Here is a 23,030-nt window from a genome sequence, read left to right as displayed (position 1 = left end):
CTTTAATTACCCTAAAATTACCCCCTCTATACATCAGAGTTTGCCCTCTTCCCTGTCATTCTAGATAAGCAGCTTTTCTGAAGCTTTTCCAGATCCTTCATGTCTTCCTGCGGGGTGTGTATCTAAACAGGCACATGGCCCTCCAGATGCCTCTGCCACTGACTTTGAGGAAAGGGAAGACACTCTGCTGTGTCCATTTTTAAACTGTTGCTATGTTCTGGCGTTCAAAATGTTCAAAAATTCCTGGCATTTTTGAAAAAGAAATACCCTCTAAGAAACTGACTGAGTTGAAAAGCAGTTTTTGTTAGCAGAAAGGCAGTGTGACTGTTATCAGACCTTAGCAGGGTGACAAAGGTGTCACTTGCATGCTAAATAGCCTACAGAAGCACAGGGCAGGGATCCAGACCAAAGGGGAAGGAGGAAATGGACCACTGTTGAGCTTCATGAATCATTCTAAGTGATTTACACTCTAACTTTATGATATAGCAGCGTTTAAGTTCTCCATAATTAGGAGAAATTATCAAAAGGCCAGAAAATAAAGTAGCCTTTCAAGATCATAGTTGTTAAGTAGCAGAGCAAAAATTCAAACACAGGTATGTTTTATACCCAGTCATGCTCCTTTCTTTATATGACACAACAAAAGTTTTGATTACCTGCTGTGTGCCGCCCACTGTGCTGGAAACTCAAAGGTGAGTAAGATACAGTCTTTGTTCTGAAGGATATTTGATTCTATTCAAGAGAGACAGATACATGAACAAATGCAGTTAAGTATATGAGTCTGTTTGTTCTTGTCTTTGAATTTCCGATCAGTTTAAATAGATGGGCAGGAAAAATCCATTCTGGCAAAATTTTAGATCTAAGGCAAGTCAACAGTTAGGGATGGAAGTTACGTGCAACAGTAACAGTAACAGAGACCTTAGCCCCTGAAGCACCTGTTTACCTTCATTGCTGCTCTTCAATCTTCCTGGCTTCAATGGGACCTGAGAATTTCTATGCGAAGGAAAGGATAAAACCTGTTTATCAAACACTCTATTAAGTTAAATAAGTATCCACTGCTGTGGCAACAATCTAAATAAAAGTCAGTAGCGTCTGACAAACCTAGGAAAATGTCTGTCTTCAATTCTTGTTTGAAAATGTATCTCATCTCTTTTTACTTTTTCTTTAGAGTAGTGTCTGATTACCTTTTATGTCCCTCACAACCCCACATATTAGATGCTATAAAAATGCTTGTTAATCATCCTCACATCAGCTGAGACAGGGTTCAATGATCAATGTGCCATTGAGTGACAATTATTCTGAAAAGCCTTAGAGTTACTTATGGTCCCAAGAAGCAGGACTGGTTAACTCGATCACTAGATAGATAATGATACTCTGTACTTTCTTTACTCTTTAGGAACATAATCTCATTTTACCAAACTCCCATCTTAGTAAGACTGCTGTATCTATCACAGCACTAGTTGCTGATTGCTTGCTGAACATTTGTAGAATATTTGTTGAAAGAATGAATGAATGAATAATCATTTTATTTTCAGTACATTCAAGTGATACCCAATGTTGATGAAAATAATCTGTAAACAATCTACAATAGGAATAGAAAAGAGTTTTATTTGAGGACTATAGCCTGGAAGACAGCCTCTCAGATAACTCTGAGGAACTGATCTGAAAAAGCATGGTTTTCAGCACAGTTTTATATGTTGTCAGAACAAAGAACATTAAACAATTCAGGGATATGTTCCTTCAAGGTTTGAAAAAAAAAAAACAGATTAGCATGTACACAGCAAGTCAGTATGGCCTTGGCACCTGGAAAGGGAGTCTTATCATCGAAGGAGAACCAGCATTGGCCTCCCAGGAAGAGAGGCATTTAATCGTTACTTTTAACATGGGTATTCTTTACTTCTGGTCAATGTGCCCTTTACTTAATAATTAAAGCAGGTGTAAAATGTATGTTTGACAGGCCACAAACAGGCAATTTTAGCTGGCATAAAATTCAAGTTAACTCATGTATAAGCTAGAATGACTTACCCATACCTCAGTATGTGGAAATATCTTTTACCCCCAGGAATCCCATAATGGCTTTATTATTTTTTAGCACAATTTTGTGCCTAGGTACTGAGACTACTTGGATATTGTTTATGAAATGATGAAAACAGCAACAATAACAATTGCCATTGATTCATCCCAACCCTGGGCCTGGAAGTGGCATTTGTTATCTCATATAATCTTCACAGTAACCCTAGGAAGTAGGTACTTACATTACCCCTGTTTTACACATGAGAATTCTGAGGCTTTAAGGGATTAAGTAATTTGCCCAAAGTCATGCAGCTAGTAAGTGTTTGCACCTATTTTCAAATCCAGGTCTGCTCTTCTCCAAAACCCACAGGGTTGATTAGTGAGAATTAAGGCATGCATTTTCCCCCACCGTCTTGATTTCTATAAAGCAAATGTTATTCTATGTATAGATCCAGACATTAAAATTACACACCATAACATATCTTCTACTATGTAAAATCCAACTAAGATGACCCTTTGACAGGGTGCTTTTAACAGGGTATTTCATGTCTATTAATCTCTAAACTCTGTTCTATTAACCCACTATCAGTCATCTCTTTATAACTCAAAGGTTAATAGGCAAGCACCCACTTCTAATTTATTAATGTATGGTGTGGGTGTGTGAGCCAAAGGCCGAATTAAATCAACCGTCAGCTTCACTTTTTCAAAAAACCAAAATCACAGTGCTGTGTCTGGCTAATGAACTGCCAACATCTCATTTTAAGTGAGTTTACATTTCAATTTGAGAAAACTTAAAATATGAAAATATTTGTAAATGGATTCCCAAGGTAAAAAAAACATGCAATTCTAAAAGCAGTCTTATTCTTTATTTTATTTTTTAATTGTTGCTTTTTGTTTTGTTTTGTTTTTGCTTGGAATATGTCTTGAGAATTAGCAGTGAATTGGAAACAATTTTTTAAGTCAAGATATGAAACAGCACAGAGCTCCTGTCCTTTACTTTTTCAGTCCATGTGGTTTCTACTAAAAATGTTACTCTACACTTGAAGGGTCATACCCTCCTTTGAAATATCTAATTTCACCTGAGCTTTTTTGGAATTCGAGAGAGTACTAGTTTTGAGTCTTACATTTTTATCTCCAAAAGGACTAAAGGTACATCTAGAATTGAGCACTATAAACAAGAAAGCCTAGATGCATTAAACTCCATAGGTACTTACAAATGTCAAGAAATGGCCTGTTTTCAGATCTTGCCTTTGATGATATAAATAAAATAATTATGTTTTATCAAATGCTTGCTATGTGCTTTGCAATGTGTGATTTCTTTAACAATTACTGTCACTAAACCTTAGTTTTCTCATCTGTAAAATGAAAATAATAGTAGCACCTACCTCATAGAGTGATTTGAAGCTACCTAAGATCACATGGCTAAAAAACAGAAGAGCTGGGATTCGATTACAGGTATATCTAACCTTAAAAGCCCAAGCTCCTAACCACTATAATATGGAATAGTGGGCATGGACAGCATATGTATGGATGCTTCCACACCTCAAAGTTCTTCCCCATGACCTTAATTGACTATTTCATGACAGGGGTAGAGCTGTTTCCTTGTGACCTTATTTATACTATCTGACCAGATACCTGTTTAGAAGTAGTTTGAGCCATTCTCAGTTAAGACAGAATTTGTTTTATTAATTTTCTTTTATAGAATCTGTTTGAACCTACAGTTAGCAAAGTGAAACTTGGCATGATTTACGGGGAGGAGCCCAGGAAGGTGCTTTGCAAATACCCAAGTTGAAGCTGTTTTCCATTTAGCCGCTCCGCAAATATTACCTATTGATTCACATCCAGAGCCTCTCATATTTCTCCAACATCTTTCTCTCTTGATCCCTGCAAGGAATCTTTTTTTTTTAAACATCTTTATTGGAGTATAATTGCTTTACAATGTTGTGTTAGTTTCTGCTGTACAACAAAGTAAATCAGCTATATGTATACATATATCCCCATATCCTCTCCTGCTGGAGACTCCTTACCACCCTCCCTATCCCATCACTCTAGGTCGTCACAAAACACCGAGCTGATCTCCCTGTGCTAAGCAGCAGCTTACCCCGAACCGTCCATTTTACATTTGGTAGTGTATATATGTCAATACTACTCTCTCACTTCATCCCAGCTTCCCCTTCCCCCTGACCGTGTTCTCAACTCTGTTCTCTACATCTGTGTCTTTATTCCTGCCCTGCCACTGGTTTCATCAGTACCGTTTTTTTTAAGATTCCATATATACGCATTAACATATGGTATTTGTTTTTCTTTTTCTGACTTACTTCACTCTGTATGACAGACTCTAGGTCTATCCACCTCATTACAAATAACTCAATTTCTTTTCTTTTTATGGCTGAGTAATATTCCGTTGTATATATGTGCCACATCTTCTTTATCCATTCATTTGTCAATGGATGCTTAGGTTGCTTCCATGTCCTGGCTATTGTAAATAGTGCTGCAATGAACATTGTAGTACATGACACTTTTTGAATTATGGTTTTCTCAGGGTATATGCCCAGTAGTGGGATTGCTGGGTCATATGTTAGTTCTATTTTTAGTTTCTTAAGGAACCTCCATACGGTTCCCATAGTGGCTGTATCAATTTACATTCCCACCAACAGTGCAAGAGGGTTCCCTTTTCTCCACACCCTCTCCAGCATTTATTGTTTCCAGATATTTTGATGATGGCCATTCTGACTGGTATGAGGTGATACCTCATTGTAGTTTTGATTTGCATTTCTCTAATGATTAGTGATGTTGAGCATCATTTCATGCGTTTGTTGTCCATCTGTATGTCTTCTTTGGAGAAATGTCTATTTAGGTTTTCTGCCTATTTTTGGATTGGGTTGTGTGTTTTTTTGATATTGAACTGCATGAGCTGCTTGTATATTTTGAAGATTAATCCTTTGTCAGTTACTTCATTTGAAAGTATTTTCTCGCATTCTGAGGGTTGTCTTTTCATCTTGTTTATGGTTTCCTTTGCTGTGCAATAGCTTTTAAGTTTCATTAGGTCCCATTTGTTTATTTTTGGTTTTATTTCCATTACTCTAGGAAGTGCATCAAACAGGATCTTGCTGTGATTTATGTCATAGAGTGTTATGCCTATATTTTTCTCTAAGAGTTTTATAGTGTCTTGCCTTATATTTAGATCTTTAATCCATTTTGAGTTTATTTTTGTGTATGGTGTTAGAAAGTGTTCTAATTTCATTCTTTTACATGTAGCTGTCCAGTTTTCCCAGCATCCCTTATTGAAGAGGCTGTCTTTTCTCCATTGTTTATTCTTGCCTCCTTTGTCAAAGATAAGGTGACCATAGGTGCATGGGTTTATTTATGAGCTTTCTATCCTGTTCTATTGATCTATATTTCTGTTTTGGTGACAGTACCATAATGTCTTGATTACTGTAGCTTTGTAGTATAGTCTGAAGTCAGGGAGCCTGATTCCTCCAGCTCCATTTTTCTTTCTCAAGATTGCTTTGGCTCTTCAGGGTCTTTTCTGTTTCCATACAAATTGTAAAATTTCTTGTTGTAGTTCTATGAAAAATGCCATTGGTAGTTTGATAGGGATTGTATTGAATTTGTTGATTGCTTCGGGTAGTATAGTCATTTTCACAATATTGATTCTTCCAATCCAAGAACACGGTATATCTCTCCATCTGTTGATATCATCTTTAATTTCTTTCATCAGTGTCTTATAGTTTTCTGCATACAGGTCTTTTGCCTCCTTAGGTAGGTTTATTCCTAGGTATTTTAATTTTTTTGTTGTTGCAATGGTAAATGGGAGTGTTTCCTTAATTTCTCTTTCTGATTTTTTTGTTTTTAGTGTATAGGTATGCAAGAGATTTCTGTGCATTAATTTTGTATCCTGCTACTTTAACAAATTCATTGATTAGCTCTAGTAGTTTTCTGATAGCATCTTCAGGATTCTCTATGTATAGTATCATGTCATCTGCAAACAGTGACAGTTTTACTTCTTTTCTGATTTGGATTCCTTTTATTTCTTTTTCTTCTCTGATTGCTGTGGCTAAAGCTTCCAAAACTATGTTGAATAATAGCGGTGATAGTGGGCACCCTTGTCTTGTTCCTGATCTTAGTGGAAATCGTTTCAGTTTTTCACCATTGAGAATGATGTTGGCTGTGGGTTTAATGTGTCATTTAAAACTTGTGTTTCCTTGGGCTTCCCTGGTGACGTAGTGGTTGAGAGTCCACCTGCTGATGCAGGAGACATGGGTTCGTGCCCCAGTCTGGGAAGATCTCACATGCCGCGGAGTGGCTGCGCCCGTGAGCCATGGCCGCTGGGCCTGCGCGTCCAGAGCCTGTACTCTGCAACGGGAGAGGCCACAACAGTGAGAGGCCCGCGTACAGCAAAAAGAAAACAAAACAAAATAAAAAAAACTTGTGTTTCCTTATTTATTTTCATTTGGGTTGATCTGTCTGTTGGTGTAAGTGGGATGTTAAATCCACTACTATTATTGTCTTACTGTTGATTTCCCCTTTTGGTTGTATTGATTTCCCCTTTTATGGTTGTTAGCATTTCCCTTATGTATTGAGGTGCTCCTATGTTGGATGCATAAATATTTACAATTGTTATATCTTCTTCTTGGATTGATCTCTTGATCATTATGTAGTGTCCTTCCTTGTCTCTTAAAATAGTCTTTATTTTAGAGTCAGTTTTTCTGATATGAATCTTGCTACTCCAACTTTCTTTTGATTTCCATTTGCATGGAATATCTTTTTCCATCCCCTCACTTTCAGTCTGTATGTGTCCCTAGATCTGAAGTGGGTCTCTTGTAGACCGCATATATGCAGGTCTTGTTTTTGTATCCATTCAGTCAGTCTGTGTCTTTTGGTTGGAGCATTTAATTCATTTACATTTAAGGTAATATTTGATATGTATGTTTCTATTACCATTTTCTTAATTGTTTTGAGTTTGTTTTTATAGGTCTTTTTCTTGTCTTTTGTTTCCTTCCTAGAGAAGTTCTTTTAGCATTTGTTGTAAAGCTGGTTTGGTGGTGCTGAATTCTCTTAACTTTTGCTTGTCTGTGAAGCTTTTGATTTCTCTGTCAAATCTGAATGAGATCCTTGCTGGGTAGAGTAATTTTTGTTATAGTTTTTTCCCCTTCATCACTTTAAATATATCTTGCCACTCCCTTCTGGCTTGCTGAGTTTCTGCTGAAAGATCAGCTGTTAACCTTATGGAGATTCCCTTGTATGTTATTTCTTGCTTTTCCCTTGCTGCTTTTAATATTTTTTCTTTGTGTTTAATTTTTTTAGTTTGATCAATATGAGTCTTGACATGTTTCTCCTTGGGTTTATCCTGTATGAGACTCTCTGCACTTCCTGAACTTGATTGACTATTTCCTTTCCCATGTTAGGTAAGTTTTCAACTAAAATCTCTTCAAATATTTTCTCAGACCCTTTCTTTTTCTCTTTTTCTGGGATGCCTTTAATTCGAATGTTGGTTCACTTAACATTGTCCCAGAAGTCTCTGAGACTGTCCTCCATTCTTTTCATTCCTTTTTCTTTATTCTGCTCTGTGGCAGTTATTTCCACCATTCTATCTTACAGCTCATTTATCCGTTCTCCTGCCTCAGTTATGCTATTGATTCTGTCTAGAGTATTTTTAATTTTAGCTATTGTGTTGTTCATTACTGTTTGTTTGCTCTTTAGTTCTTCTAGGTCCTTGTTAAACATTTCTTGTATTTTCTCTATTCTATTTCCAAGATCATCTTTACTATCATTACTCTGAGTTCTTTTTCAGGTAGTTTGCCGATTTCTTCTTCATTTTTTTGATCTTGTGGGTTTTTATCTTGCTCCTTTGCCTGCAAGATATTTCTCTGTCTTCTCATTTTGTCTGATTTACAGTATTTGAGGTCTCCTTTCCCTAGGCTGCAGGTTCATAGTTCCTCTTCCTGCTTTTCTCTTCCCGCAGTGGAGAGGTTGGTCCAGTGGCTTGTGTAGGCTTCCTGATGGGAGGGACTGGTACCTGTGTTCTGGTGGGTGGAGCTGAGTCTTTCCCTCTGCTGAGCAGGGCTATGTCAGGTGGTGTGTTTTGGGGTGTCTGTGACCTTAGTATGACTTTAGGTAGTCTGTGTGCTGATGGGTGGGTTTGTGTTCCTGTCTTTTTTGTTGTTTTGTATGAAGCATACAGTGCTGGGAACTGCTGGCATTTGGGTGGAACAGGGTCTTGGATTCAGATAGAGGCCTCCGTGAGAGCTCTTGGCGATTAATCTTCCCTGGGGCCAGGAATTCTCTAGTGGTCCAGCTTCCTGGACTCACTGCTCCCACCCCAAAGCCTCAGACCCCACTTCCAGTCGAGGAACCAAGACCCTGCAAGTCACTTATTCCCACAATAAAGGGGATTTAAAAAAAGAAAGACTACCAAAACCCCAGACAAATGGTAAAAAGTAAAATCAAACAAAAACAGAAGCAAGGAAACACACACACATACAAAAGAAATAAAAATAGAACCAAATAAAACAAAAAGCAAAGAACAACCAGACAAATAGAGGAACTCAAAGGCGAAATCAAACAATTAGGATCAAAACTAACAAAACCACAAAACCAAAGCAGTGTGCCAACTGAAGAATAAAGTAAGGAAACAGAACCGATAAAAAGGATTAAAAAATAATAATAAAATAAAAATGGAAAAAACACAAGACAACAGAAAAGCAAAGTAGAAATGGAAATATTTTTAAAATAAATAATATATTAAGGAAAAAGAAAAAGAATAAAAATAAGGGAAAAGAACACAGAACAACAGAAAAGCAAAGTAAAAATAGAAATATATATTTAAGAAAGTTATAAAACATGAAGATCCCAAAAGACTAAATTAAAAAAAAAAACTAAAACAATAACAACAACAAACAAAAAAAGAAAAAAAAAGAAACAAACAAAAAAGCCAGAACCAACAACAGAATGAATGAAAACATGATAAAATTCTTAGTAATAATTATGTTTCCCTGGGGTCTCCACTGTAAGTGTCCTTGCACATGCAGTGAGACACAGCCCACCTCTGCCTCTCCAAGAGGCCCTCCTCTGCCTCTGGGCTGGTCTCTGGACCTGCTGTGGGCCCTGTGGGAACCACTCAGACTCTGATTGGGCCCAATTCCTCAGTGTGCTTGCCCCCAAAGTCCACAGCTGCCAGAGCTAGACTGTTTTCATTTGTGGGAACACTCATTGTCTACTCAGATATTCCATAGACACAGGGTCTACCTAGCTGATCACGGGGATTTAATCTGCAGCTTGAACAGCTGATGGAAAGATTTTTGGTCTTCTTCCTTAGTCACCCTGTTCCTGAGGTTCAGCCTTGGTTTTATCCCCACCTCTCCCTGTGGTCCACCCACAGGTGTCTGGTCCTGAGGCTGCCTTGGAGCTCTTGGGTCTGCCCCTGTGAGGACGGGGTGCAGAGGTGGTATGGCTGCTTGGATCACAGGACCCCTGGTGGCACCAATGCACAGGGAAGCTGGTGGCCACGGGCACAAGAGATATGGCCCAGTGAGGGCCTTTTCTGGTGCTCAGCATAAGGCGTGTGAGGGCCAGCCCTGAGAAGGCTTCTTTTATTGGTGCCGGTGTGTGGGGAGAGAGAGGTTACAGTAGCGGCTCCTCCCCCTGCAATAGCGCCCTGTTTCCATGGCAGTCCAGTCTTCCTCCATAGGCATTCCCTGCTGTGGATTTCCTCCCTCCTGTCCCCTCAGTTTGTCTCCCCACAGCCAACAGCAGTTCTCGCTCCAGGTCTATTCTCCAATCCCCACAATCCAGCTCCCAGCCCCCTTGAACACCTGTGAACACACATCCCAGTCTGGGGCACATAGGGCTGTGGTACAGACCACCTGTATATTTCTCACTGTGTCCCATCTGCTGTAGATCGGCCGCTTCACCCTCTTCTGACAGCCTCAAATGCTTTTCCCTTCTGTCCCAATTGATTTCCCTGTTGGAGTGGGGGTTTCCCTGAATTCGGGAATCTCTCCTCTGCTTCAGCTCCCTTGCCCCAAGGTGCATGTCCCATCCCACTTCCTCTCCTCCTCCTTCTCCCTCCTTTTTTTCATCCTACCCAGTTATTCAGGGATCTTTATAGTCCCTTCTGGTGTTGAAGGTTTTCTGCTAGTTTTCAGCTGGTATTCTGTGAGAATTGTTGCATCTATAGGTGTATTCCTGATGCATCGTGGGGAGAGATGAACTGCATGTCCTCCTACTCCTCTGCTATCTTAACTCCCCCTGCAAGGAATCTTTTTATCCTACAACACAATGGTGGCTTCAAGATGGAGGAGACAACCAATTCTGAACCTACAAAGCTGGCTTTAAGAGTAAACTCTGCCATGGAGGCAGTGACCTCAAGGGACCTTAGTTTTGTTTTGTTTTGTTTTTCGGTACGTGGGCCTCTCACTGTTGTGGCCTCTCCTGTTGTGGAGCACAGGCTCCGGACACGCAGGCTCAGCGACCATGGCTCATGAGCCCAGCCACTCCGCGACATGTGGGATCCTCACGGACTGGGGCATGAACCCGTGTCCCCTGCATGGGCAGGCGGACTCTCAACCACTGCGCCACCAGGGAAGCCCGGGACCTTAGTTTTTTGATGTGCAAAATGGGACTAGTATTTCCCTGGCTTGCCTCCCAGTTCTTCATAGATCAAAATAGAGAAGCATTCTACAAAAAGACAAAGTAGCATAATTCTTACAGGCAAAGGGTTTAGAGCAAAACAGGGTTACATTTAAAGCCTCATTTTGATACTTGGTGGCTGCATGATCTTGAACATATTATTTAACCTAAGGGATCAAGGCAACTGTGAAGATTAAATGATATGATCCACTTGGAATGCAACAAGTTCTAACTAATAGGTTTTCTTTATTAACATTGGGTTATAAATGGCCTTATTTCAATGTAAGAGAATAAAGAGGAAGGAAATATCAAAGACCTGAATGAATGCATGGTGTATGTAAGTTCAAAATGAGTTTTTGGTGTTTAAATATGATCTGTACTCTCTAAATCCTCCCAAAATACCATTAGTTCATCAGCAGTAAATTACAGTGAAAGCATTTTCATTAAATTTCCTTTTCTCCAAAGAAGAATCTCAATTTGCAGACTTTATATTAGATCTTGTCTTTTGACCCTGTGTTTGGTACATAAAATTCCTCGGTAACAATTTAGTAAATAGATAAGTGATATATGTTTGCTTTTGTCTAGCAAATATATATTATATGCCTAGCTGATGAAGTTATGAACATAAGAGATATAGGTATGCAACATAGTATGAGCATGCTGTGGGAAATGTTGCTTACTTTATATTTCTCCTGAATCAGTAGATGAGTTTGGCACAGTGCAGTACTTTTTGATAACTTTGGTTATGTTTTAGACAAATTTCCTCTTTCAGAATATAAAGAAAATCTTTATTTTGCTAAGATATTTCAGAGATCGCTCAGCAGAACAGCAATTGAAGATGTTAAAAGAATAGTAAACCTAAAAATAGAGTTTTTTTCCTCTACAGACCATCAAATCACTGATAAATTCTGCAGCATAACATAGTAAAATTTGCTACTTCTACATTATTGTTTTTTGCTTTGCTTTGTCTTTCCTAGAATGACTACAAAAAACTGTCAATGCAGTGCAAAGATTTTGTTGTTGGACTCCTCGATCTGTGCAGAAATACCGAAGAAGTAGAGGCCATTTTGAATGGGGATGTTGAAATACACCACAGTGGTGGAGATCACGGTCGTCCAAATCTCAGCCGTTTAAAACTTGCCATTAAATATGACGTAAAAAAAGTAAGGTCAGGCCTGAAGCCCCTTTTACATTATTTCAGTTTTTATTGGTGCTAAATCAGGATGAAGGGTTGGCATAATTAGATTGAGCTGGTTTTTTCTAATTAATTGCACTAGGTAGGTTCTCTAACAATTCTAAGTGCCTGGTTGTGAGGCATTTAACCTACACTAATGCCAGTCTTTAAAACCTAGACTTGTTTTTGCAGTGATTGACACTTTCTTTTACTTAACTAATGATACAAAAATGACTTTGTGTGTTCAAACTACAAGGTATTTGTTATAGGATAGGAACATCATTATTTAAGACCCAACTCGGTTTCCCCATTTGTTAATATATTCCAATTCCAGACCAATGACTTCTATTCCTTCTTTAGAGCATTTGAATCTCCTTCATCTTTATTTGTGGAGTATTTTTATTTCTGTCTTCATGTGGTGCCCCCTATCCTTGACTGCTTTCTTAGGTTATGTAAGATATCTTTAAAAAAACAGTTTTTAAAGGTAGGTTTTCTAATAAAAGTAACACAGACTTATGGTAAGCTTTCAAACAATATAGACATTCCATCTTTCTATCTTCTCAATTCTTAACGGAGAGTGGTTAATCAATATTATATTTCTCTCCATAAATTTATACCTTGGACATCTTCACATATCAGTAAATAAACATCCACTTAATCTTTTCAAAGGCTGCATATCGTTATGTTTATTTATATTGTTATGTTCATTTAGTCAGTTTACTATTTAAGGATGTTTATTATTTTCTTTATTTTTTTTGTTATTTCAAAACATTTGCTAAATTTCCCTTCAAAAAATGTACACCAGTTTACACATGTCAACAGTATGTGAGAGGGATTATTTCTACCACTCATAATGGGTATTATTATTTTTTTATTTTTTAAAAATAGATCTTTATTGGAGTATAATTACTTCACAATACTGTGTTAGTTTCTGTTGCACAACAAAGCGAATCAGCCATATGCATACACATGTCCCCATATCCCCTCCCCCTTGAGCCTCCCTCCCATCCTCCCTATCCCACCCCTCTAGGTCATCGCAAAGCACCGAGCCGATCCCCCTGTGCTACATAATGGGTATTATTAAACCTTACCATTCTGAGAAGACAAACATTGTATCTTGATTTAATTATCTTCCAGGTTAACCATCCTTAAGAAACATTTTTAGTTCCTTTATATAACCTGTCCTTTGTCTAATTTTTAATATTCTTTACCAATTGTTATTTTGAGTTGTTGCTTTTTGTATATTAAATAATGCAGCTCTCTGTCATATGTAGGGTTCATTTGTAAGCAATAAATATGTCAGAATAAAAAATTCTGAAAAATTAAGAGTGAAATTTAATTATAAAGTTTTCTTAATTGAAAGAGTTTATGGTGCAGGAATAAAAAGAAATATCAGTAGAATAGAATAGGCAGTCCAGAAAAAGACCCATATGCAAATGGGAGCCTAGTATAAAATAAGTTTAGCATTTTAGGTCAGTGCAGAAAAGGTCATATACTTTAAAAAAAAAGTATTTAGACATCTGATCTAGCAGGATCTTTATATCACTCCTTCTAGATGGAAAAAACATATAATCATAAAAGTCCTTTTGTAAAATATTGATGAATCATTTTCCAATATTAAATTTCCAAAATTTGTTTGTGCTTTGAAAGAAAACCCATTAGTCATAAAGCAAAAGTTGGAATCTTTGAATTTATGTAATACATATTAGAACCCCCTGCCATCTTGCTTAATACCTGCCCACTAGATATTTTACATTTGTTCTTTAATTCTAACAATATTTTTCATGGGCAAGAACAGAACATAATATTAGAATGCAAGAAAAGAGTTTATGCTGAATCTTTAAGCAAGCTGTTAAATGTTTTGTCACTCCCCTGCTAGTTTGTAGCTCATCCAAACTGTCAACAGCAGCTTCTGTCCATATGGTATGAGAACCTTTCCGGTTTGCGGCAGCAGACCACGGCAGTCAAGTTTCTTGTGGTCCTCGCCGTTGCCATCGGACTGCCTTTCCTGGCTCTCATTTACTGGTTTGCTCCATGCAGCAAGGTATGTCTGTGAAGCCTGCACCTCTGTTATCTCCTAGTAGTGTATCTGGTTTATATATCAGAGCCAGTTAAGCAAAGAAAATTCTATTTCCCAAATAAAAATTTCAGGGAAGTCAGAGTTGGGTTTAAATAATCTTATTGTTTTTAATATTATAAAAATAACATATATTTGCTATAAGAAATAATGAAAGCAATGGAAAGAGAAAATTCACCTGTAATATTACCACTGTTAATATGCGAAAGAAAAACTCAGTATATTTCCTATTTGTCTTCTCTCTAGTTACACCTATGCATATATTTTTACATTTTTGATGAGGTATGCATTGAGCAGATATCTCAAATAACACCCTAAAAGAACATGTTTTCTTTTGTTATTTCTCCTCTGGCAAACTTTGAGATGAAAGTTTTTGTTTTGTATTTATTTTAGCGAATATGACCAGATAAATCTTAATATAAATAAAAGGCAATTGTGTAAATATTACTATAATGCTTGTTTCAATGAAGACTATTTGTTTTAAGGACAGAATACATTGTAACCTGACAACAAAGATAGCCTGTTTTTTGGGGTTTTTTTGTTTTTGGCAAACTCTGCCCAGGATTTGATGAAACTAATTTGTTCAGATGGACCTAGCCTTTCATTAGTGTGACAGAAGAAGTTTGGAAAATGTTGACCTGTCATTCTGTTAACAGGCATAGAGATTTGTCTGCCCTGCATTGCCAACAATCTTATTCTGCATGTTTTTGAAGCCACATTTCTGGAATTGTCAAAGTTTCAACTCTTAGAGTCAGACTGAAATAACTCTAAAGCTATGTGGCTGAAATGTCTGCTGGACCATCTATTTATGTGCCATGTCGATATGCCAGTTGAATCACTTGCTGTTGTTAAATCTGGGCATGACTCATTTTCAAATATTTGTAACATGTGGGTGCAAAGACATATATCACCATTACCTACATATTTTCTTCTTATTATTACTTAGTCATATATTTGGTGCTTTAACCTTACAGGAATGTTATTAAGTGGCTTATGGTAGGAAGCTGGTGCAAAGCCTTACATAGTGGGAACTTCATAATTACTTCCATTGATGATGATAGGAACTGCTGGAAACTTGGCATTTTCTCCTGAGGGTAAAATCTGTCGTTATAAATGTTTTTCCCTTAAATATATAAGGCCAAAAGTTGGCCTTATATATTTATAAATAAATTATAAAGGAGGAAAATAAAATGAAAATAGTGATATTTACTAGAATTAGAAATTTATAGCATGGATTTTTTTCTAGAAAGTTAAGATTTTTCTTTTCTTCCCTTTTTCATAGGAATGACAGATTCCACTTTGAAAAAAGAATTAATTCTCCTTACTAGAACATAAGCTACATCTATGTATGTAGTCTCTGTTCTGCTTCTACTTCAGAGATTTAACCTGAATTAAAAGTAGGGGGGGGAAAGTGGGGGGGTTCGGAATTATCCTTGTTATTACTCTGTGATCAGTTAAATTATAATCTCTCTTCTAAGGTGAATAATTGTGCCTCCCCATATCCAGTGAGTTCAAAAGCATAATGCCTTCCAGAGTGTTTGGTGTTTTGACAGACTAGTTTTGGCAGTCCTTAGAGTTGCACATTTCTTAAATTTTGATTGAATCCTAATTAATCTGATATCCTTCACTATTTCTTCTTTCCTGGCCATGTTTCTTTCTGGTATGTTTTCCACCCTCGTTTATGAACCCTGAGGCAAATAATCAAATTAAAAGGACACTGTCAAGGACACTGTATTTTTTTCATATGTAAAATCTATTTTACTGTTATTTAATGTTTGAAGCATGATAATAAAATCTATTTTACATTTTTCCCTTTGGTAATATATATAAATATTATTTACAGTTTAGAGAATTGATTTTTTTAAACAGGGGGGAGATTGCTCAAGCTATATTGATGCTTTTATTTAAAATATTATTTAAAATATTAAAAAATTCCAAAGCATCCATGAAAATTAAGCGAGATCAAATTGCAGGCATATGCACCTTGACAGAGTCCTTGTTTCTATTTAAAGTTTGGTTTTCTTTCCTCAAGTCTGCTCTTTTCTTTAAGAAATTCTTTTTGTCCTTACTTGTTCTCTTTTTCCACCATAACCCAAATGTGTTTTATACTCATTATAGTAAAAATAGGTCATGCTGTGATTTCAAATCATTTTGGCTTAAGCTATCTTCAACATTTTCTGCTACTATTGGTATTTGATAGTTATTTGATCATCAGTAAATACTTAAAAAGAGTATGATATAATATTTAAAAGCAGGTATTTCTTTCAGTGCTTACTTTCAGTCATTTTTCCAGGTACATCAGTTTTTCACCTTGTTCAATTTTTCTTTACAGTTATTTTTTAGAAATCTGTTTACGTCACAGAATATATAGATGACAAATTTTACTAAAATGAATAACTCATTTCAGCTCCTAAAGTCCATTGAGTGGTACCAGAATCTCCTTTAGTTTAAAGAGAAACACAACTCTCAGTGATTTGTAATAAGAAATAGAAGATATGATTATCCAAACACACCACTTTAGTTTCCTGTCAACCATCTTTTTGTTTATGTGTTTGTTTTTTTAAATTTTATTTATGTATTATTATTTTTTAAACATCTTTATTGGTGTATAATTGCTTTACAATGGTGTGTTAGTTTCTGCTTTATAACAAAGTGAATCAGCTATACATATATTCCCATATATCCTCTCTCTTGTGTCTCCCTCCCACCCTCCCTATCCCACCCCTCTAGGTGGTCACAAAGCACCGAGCTGATCTCCCTGTGCTATGCGGCTGCTTCCCACTAGCTATGTATTTTACGTTTGGTAGTATATATTTACTAAGCAACAAAAGTACCTGGTTTGATTCTCTTCTCTCCCTTCCGAATAAAATAAAGGAGTCATATTGTGTAAGAACCAGGAACCCAGGGAAGAAGGAAGGTGAGGCAGGTCAGGAGTGAGGGGCAGATCAGATACCATGCCCTGAATAACTGAACGTTGACTTTAGATGTGTCCAGACAGCTGAACTCAAGTTCCAGACCTCTCAAGCTTGAGGCACACTCTAATGTGGGTAGCTTTATTCTCACCTCGTTTTATGTCTCCAGCCTTTTCTCTTCTCCTTCTCCTATTTTAATTTGTGCTCTCTTGAGTTTTTCGTAATTCTGTATTTTGAAGGCCGCCTCTGATTCTCTCCTGAACAAAACAGGGAATAAATAAGTTTTCCATAGATTTTACTACTAATAGTCAATGCCCCAATCCCAGTTTTCCACAACAGTCAAATAAACTGAGAACTTTAAAAAATTGGTTTAATATTTATAATAATAGCTCTTTTCACCAGGAAGATATTGAACCTTGCAATAAATGATTAAATAAATCTTGTACACTTGATTAAATCTTATATAAAACATGATTAAATAGCCATGATTACAATAAATTGCATATAAAGCAAATGTAGAATTAAAATTGTATATGTGGCACACCATAGAAAAAGAAATTAAAGTCGCATTAATGTTCAGTTTTTAATAGTCCATATTTTTTTAGAAAACATTGCTAAGGACAATAGGCAAGAGAAAAATCAAGCCTACTTTCTCTCCCATTTGTTTTAACTTTATTTGAGAGTTCTATTTAAACAAGATCTTAAAAAAACACAGAAAGTACTCTTTGATTCAATCTAATGAGCATTTACTTATGGAAGTATGGTTTTTGGACAACATTTTTACAGCAACCTTTTACAAAGTAACCTTGGATTGGGCCTGCAATATATCTAACTGTATAGATCCATTGGCTTAAAACTAGATAGATAGAGCAGTTGATCTATTGATCTAGATAAACACACACACACACACACACACACACACACACACACACACACACATGCATGCATGCACATACACACCCTGATATTCTGCCTGACCTAAGATTCTAAATATCAAGAGAGAAGGGACTAAACTATGTTATTCATCCTAGCTCTAACTTTTATGATTTTGAAAACCATATAGACAGATAAAGTGTGTAGGAACAGAGAACACTGATTGCATTCCTTCCATTACAGCATTTAGCTGTTTAAAATCTTAGAACCGTTTGTTCTCTAAGAATTTACATATATATGTACTTCAATGAGAAAATATGAACTTGTTTTGTAAACCAAATAGAAACATTAACTCAAACAAGTATGCCTGGGTTCAGATTCCAGCTCTACCACTTATAAGCTGTGTGACCTTTAAGCTAGTTTCTGGACCTCACTTCCTCAGTTTCTTCATCCATAAAATGGGCATTTCAGCAGCATATACCGCTTTATATTGTAATTATATCATGGAATTAACAGGGTAAAGCACTTAAAACAGTACATAAAAGTACTGGCCAAGTGTTGGTGGTATTATTATTAATTTTTACATTTTTCTGTAATAATAAACTCGTTTGAAAAGCTGTTGAAAGCTATTGGCCCTCTCCTAAGAAAAAATTCTTGCATACTTGTATTTGAGTTTTGTTAACCATTACAGGGGATACACAGAGCCCTTGAGACACATCCTGGGCACACACCATCCCTCTGCCCCAGCTAGGATTCGTGCATCTCAGATGGAAATGATTCCTGTACTATAGATGCAAAAGAGCTTTTATTGTCTCCATATTTCATATGAAGAATCTGACTTTCACATAATTTAGGAAATTCACTCATTGCTACTCAGCTAATGAGGGAATGAAACTGGAACCTGAACCTAAAATGTGTTGGTTATGTGACCAGAGATGTATGTAATTGCCAATCTGCATTTCTTACCACACTGATGCAATTCTAGCCAAAAAACCCCACAAAACTTTTTTTTAAATCTTTTCCCGAAGCCTATGAACAGCAAATATAAAGTGATTTCCAATAGGCTTCTGCAAATATAAAAAACGGTTTGAAGACCCTACAGCCACCCTTACAAACTGCTCCCATTGAGTCCCTGTTTCCAGCCTCTGCACCTGAGACCCACCCCCTACTTGGTTTCCGTCGCCTGGGCCAGCTCCAGTGAATTCACCCATTCTTCCTCAAAACTCCCTTCCCAACGCGAGACCAAATGTTTTAACCTTTTGCTCCTATCCTATATTTAAAGATTTAGAGACATTAAAAAAAAAAAAAAGACACTTGGACTTTTTTCAATCCAGTGTCATTCCAGGACATCTTTCCAGTACGTGATGGGAACTGCCTTGCTGTCCTGTCCTGGGCTGGGAGTTCTCTTCTTGGTACTCCTGACTCTTACTCCAGTTACAGCATCACTTGAAGCCTGATTTGCACCCATGTCAGTGAAATGCACATGAGGACAACAAGCAGACAAACATCAACCAAGGGTGTATACACTGTAAAGCAGATTCAGGTTAATATTTTCATTGCTGCTTCCTCAATACTTCACACCCACTAAATTAGTTTTCTTTTTATGAGTAATGGTGATACTATGCTCTGCCTTTTGTCATTATTATATTCATAAAATATTTTGTCAGTAATATCTTAAGAACTTAAATAACATTTAATAGAAATTAATTTATTTAACTATCAATCCAGAATATCAGCATATGTAGCTGAGCAACATGACCAAAATTTTATATCAGCATAAGGAATTATTTTTCTATTATTAGTTATATAAAGGTACATAATTATCTTAGGAGAAGATTGGAGTGCACAGATATTTATTCTTGTGTATACGCATGTGTGTTTTGCAAAATGTACAGAACAAAGCTAAGATTTTCTTTCGGTGTGTGTTGTGGCAGATGGGGAAGATAATGCGTGGCCCATTCATGAAGTTTGTAGCACATGCAGCCTCCTTCACCATTTTTCTGGGGCTACTAGTCATGAATGCAGCTGACAGATTTGAAGGCACCAAACTCCTTCCTAATGAAACCAGCACAGATAATGCAAAACAGCTGTTCAGGATGAAAACCTCCTGCTTCTCATGGATGGAGATGCTCATTATTTCCTGGGTAATAGGTAAAGACTGATTTTTCTGTCATCACTTATTTTTACAGCCTTAGCAGTAGGACTGAATGACACTGATTCCCTCACACATCAGTTATACAGATGTATACAGCATGATACAATGCTCCACATAGCATGTTTTTTTGTTGTTGTTTTTAAAGCACAGTTATCTTGGGTTCATTATCAGTACCACAGTCTTCTCACATGTCACATGCTTTTTAGATTTCTAAGAAAAACTCAGGAAGAAAATGAACAGGATAGTATGAATCAAACCTTGCCAGTGACGAAAAACTGCCATTCATGTTTTAGGAGAGCTGTGACTTCAAGTTTAAAAATAACCACATGATTTTATGTTGCAATTTAATAGGAACTGAAGGTAGTAGCCACTCACATCTATTGAACATTTGTTATGTACCAAGAACTGTTCAAATCACTTTACATACATCATATCACACACTCTGTTTGTGCCTTAGTGGTCCAATCTGTCATATAATAATGTCTACACTACAGCATTAATGTGAAGATTAAGTAATTTGCTTTAGATCTCCCAGATGTTAAGTGATACAGAGGGAATGTGGTCTTAATTACTATGCTATTTATCTTTAGAATCACTCATCCATATGGCTTGTCATTAAATATAATGCAAATGAAAGATATTTCAATTGGATATTTATGAATGAATAAAGTCAGTAGCTATTACCTACCTAATAGCTGTCTAACAAAGTGCCCTCATTAGATAATGAGGATACTGAAGTGAATGAAATGCAGTCTTTATAGTCAAGGAAGTTAGGTCTGGGGGGAGGGGACAGGTCAATAAGTAAATCAATAAAGAAAACCTATGTGACACATACTGTAACTGAGGAGCTATTAGGGTGTTATGAACACACATGGATTGGGCATCTAAATCTGAATGGGGTGGGGTATGGATAGGGCGAAGGAGGCCTCCCTGAACAGTATGTTCAATCTGAGACTTTGAAGATAAGGACATGTTAATCCTACAGAGTGTTTATGGGGAGTAAGGACACTACGAGGTATGGATGCAAAATGTTAGATGCAAAGGTGTGACTTCATGCATAGTCAGGGCTTTATGAAGATCGCTGAAACTTTATCCGCAGCCTGGCTTCTCCCAGGGGTTGCAAAGGTCGACAGCTGGCACCTCATTTGCAAAGTCATGTGTTAGGTCCGGCTATAATGCAGGTTCACTTATGGATGTGGGCGATGGGAGATAAGGGTGGTGACATGGCCAGAGGATGATTTTCAGCTGTTGGTGATGTGATCCATCACATTTTAGAAAGATCACAGTGGTTGTGAGGTAGAATGTGGCTTTGGGGAGGAGTGAGTGTGGAGGCTGAGAGACAATTGAAGTGATCCCTGTGAGGAACATGGTGCCAGAAGTCAGGGCGTGGGGAAAGGAGTTGAGAGCTTCTTAAAAGATACGCTTCAAATAACTTGGTGATGTATTGTACATGGAAAGGGAGAACTGTGGATTCTGCCTTGGATTACTAGGTGGTGACTGCAAGTCTCTAGGAAGAAGAATATAGAGGGAAGATCATGCTTGAGACTGGGAGAATGAAAAGCTGGTAGGTAAGTTTGGGTTGTGATTGACTTTGAAGTGCCCATGGGATTTCCAGTTGAAGATGTCCGCTAAAATGCAACCCCTGGGAGAAGCCAGGCTGTGGATAAAGTTTCAGCAATCTTCATAAGACCCTGACTATGCATGAAGTCACCTAGGGTGTAATGTGGAGAGTGTCAAGAGAAGAAGGCCCAAGGAATCTTCATACAAAACCATTGGTAGCCCATAAGCTTGGTTCTCTTCCAGTGATCTGGAAAAGCATCTGCAGTCAGTTTTATATCACTTCTAGGGCAGGGGCTGTCTTCTTGGCTTCCTCATACTGGGGCTGATAGGATGATCCATTGAAATACTACAAAGCACTATACAAATTACCATATGATCGTTTTAAATGCATATGAGGTAATTCAACAGCATTGAGAGTTACTCAAAACTTCTGAATCTCTTCATTTCCTGGAAATGTTCCAAGGAGAAATATAGTGTCTTAACATGTGAATTGCATCACTAAAGTAAACCTTAGATAAAGAAGAGTTTGATTTTCCACTTTTTCTTTTCAAATTTAATTGATATTTACCTTATAACATAATGCTATAAGAAATAAATTACATTTCATTTTGAATATTTGATTTAAAATAAGAATAATCATTTGGACATTGCCTTTACCTCAAGCTAAGAGCCTATATGTTATAGGTTTTGTTTTATGTTAGTATGTTTAAAGTACATATTACAGCACTTGGCACATAGGAAATGTTTAATAAATTTCAGATAACTATGATTACTATTAAACTCTTCATTAAGAGTTCATGTGTTTTATATGGAAGTGCTATTTCCTACTGAAAACATATTAAGCAAGATATGACACTTCAGTTCAAGATTAAACTTTGAAAACATTAAATTTTATGTAAGAGGATTAAATACAATGAATGCACATTTTATTCTTTATCAAAACTAATTGACTCTCCTCATACTAATATTTTAATATAAACATTGGAAGTTTTTCCTTTTTCACTTGGAAACCTAAACCAAGAATGTTAACTTTTAATTTTATGAATAAAAGCCGTTTCCTTGGAACAACTGGCTGGATAACCTTTACGGTTGAGATTCAGAGATGATCTCACAGCATTCATTTAAAGGAAAGACAAGGAACAACTCAGAATGGACAGCTGATACTTTGTAGCATACGTTAGACTCCTGGTTCAATTTCTGACACTGGTATTTATTTTTCTTTTTGAAGTTATTCTTGAAAGACAGTTGCTGTACTTTCTGGAAATATTAATAAGAAGTGGACTAGTTAGGTCAAGATGCTAGTTGGCTTGAGGGAAAAGACTGACATTATTGGTCACAGAAAGCAAATTTATATAATTTTTAGTAGACAAAATGTTGAAAGGCTGGATGATGGAATTGACATTCCAGGAGATCTTGACAAGGCTGAAGGGCAAGCTGAAACCAATGAGAAGTGTAGCAGGAACACAGGGAGGGGGGAGACACGCTTGATGACGCTTCACCTAAGGAGCACTTTTTAACTTAACATCCAGTGTGAGCTGCTGAGGAAGCAAATGCAATGCTGGGTTGACCCTTCAACAGAAGGAGAGGACTCCAGGCAAGGGCCGTAATTACATTCCTGCTCCACACTCTGGCCACATC

General features: G+C 37.0%; 1 protein-coding gene across 3 annotated transcripts in view; it reads left to right on the top strand.

The window, feature by feature from the left end:
* The window catches only part of TRPC6 (transient receptor potential cation channel subfamily C member 6), a 116,150-nt gene that overhangs the window by 73,445 nt on the left and 19,675 nt on the right, over positions 1 to 23,030 (top strand). For all 3 annotated transcript variants that reach the window (XM_060160268.1, XM_060160269.1, XM_060160270.1), the window contains exons 3-5: positions 11,619 to 11,804; positions 13,695 to 13,859; positions 19,612 to 19,828. In XM_060160268.1, coding sequence (XP_060016251.1) covers positions 11,619 to 11,804; positions 13,695 to 13,859; positions 19,612 to 19,828 — 568 coding nt within the window. The remainder of the gene's footprint in view (positions 1 to 11,618; positions 11,805 to 13,694; positions 13,860 to 19,611; positions 19,829 to 23,030) is intronic.

The sequence above is a fragment of the Lagenorhynchus albirostris genome, chromosome 9, assembly GCF_949774975.1.
Source record: "Lagenorhynchus albirostris chromosome 9, mLagAlb1.1, whole genome shotgun sequence".
Classification (NCBI taxonomy): domain Eukaryota; kingdom Metazoa; phylum Chordata; class Mammalia; order Artiodactyla; family Delphinidae; genus Lagenorhynchus; species Lagenorhynchus albirostris.
The sequence above is the reverse complement of the archived record's forward strand: the minus strand, read 5'-3'. Positions and strand labels throughout refer to the sequence as shown.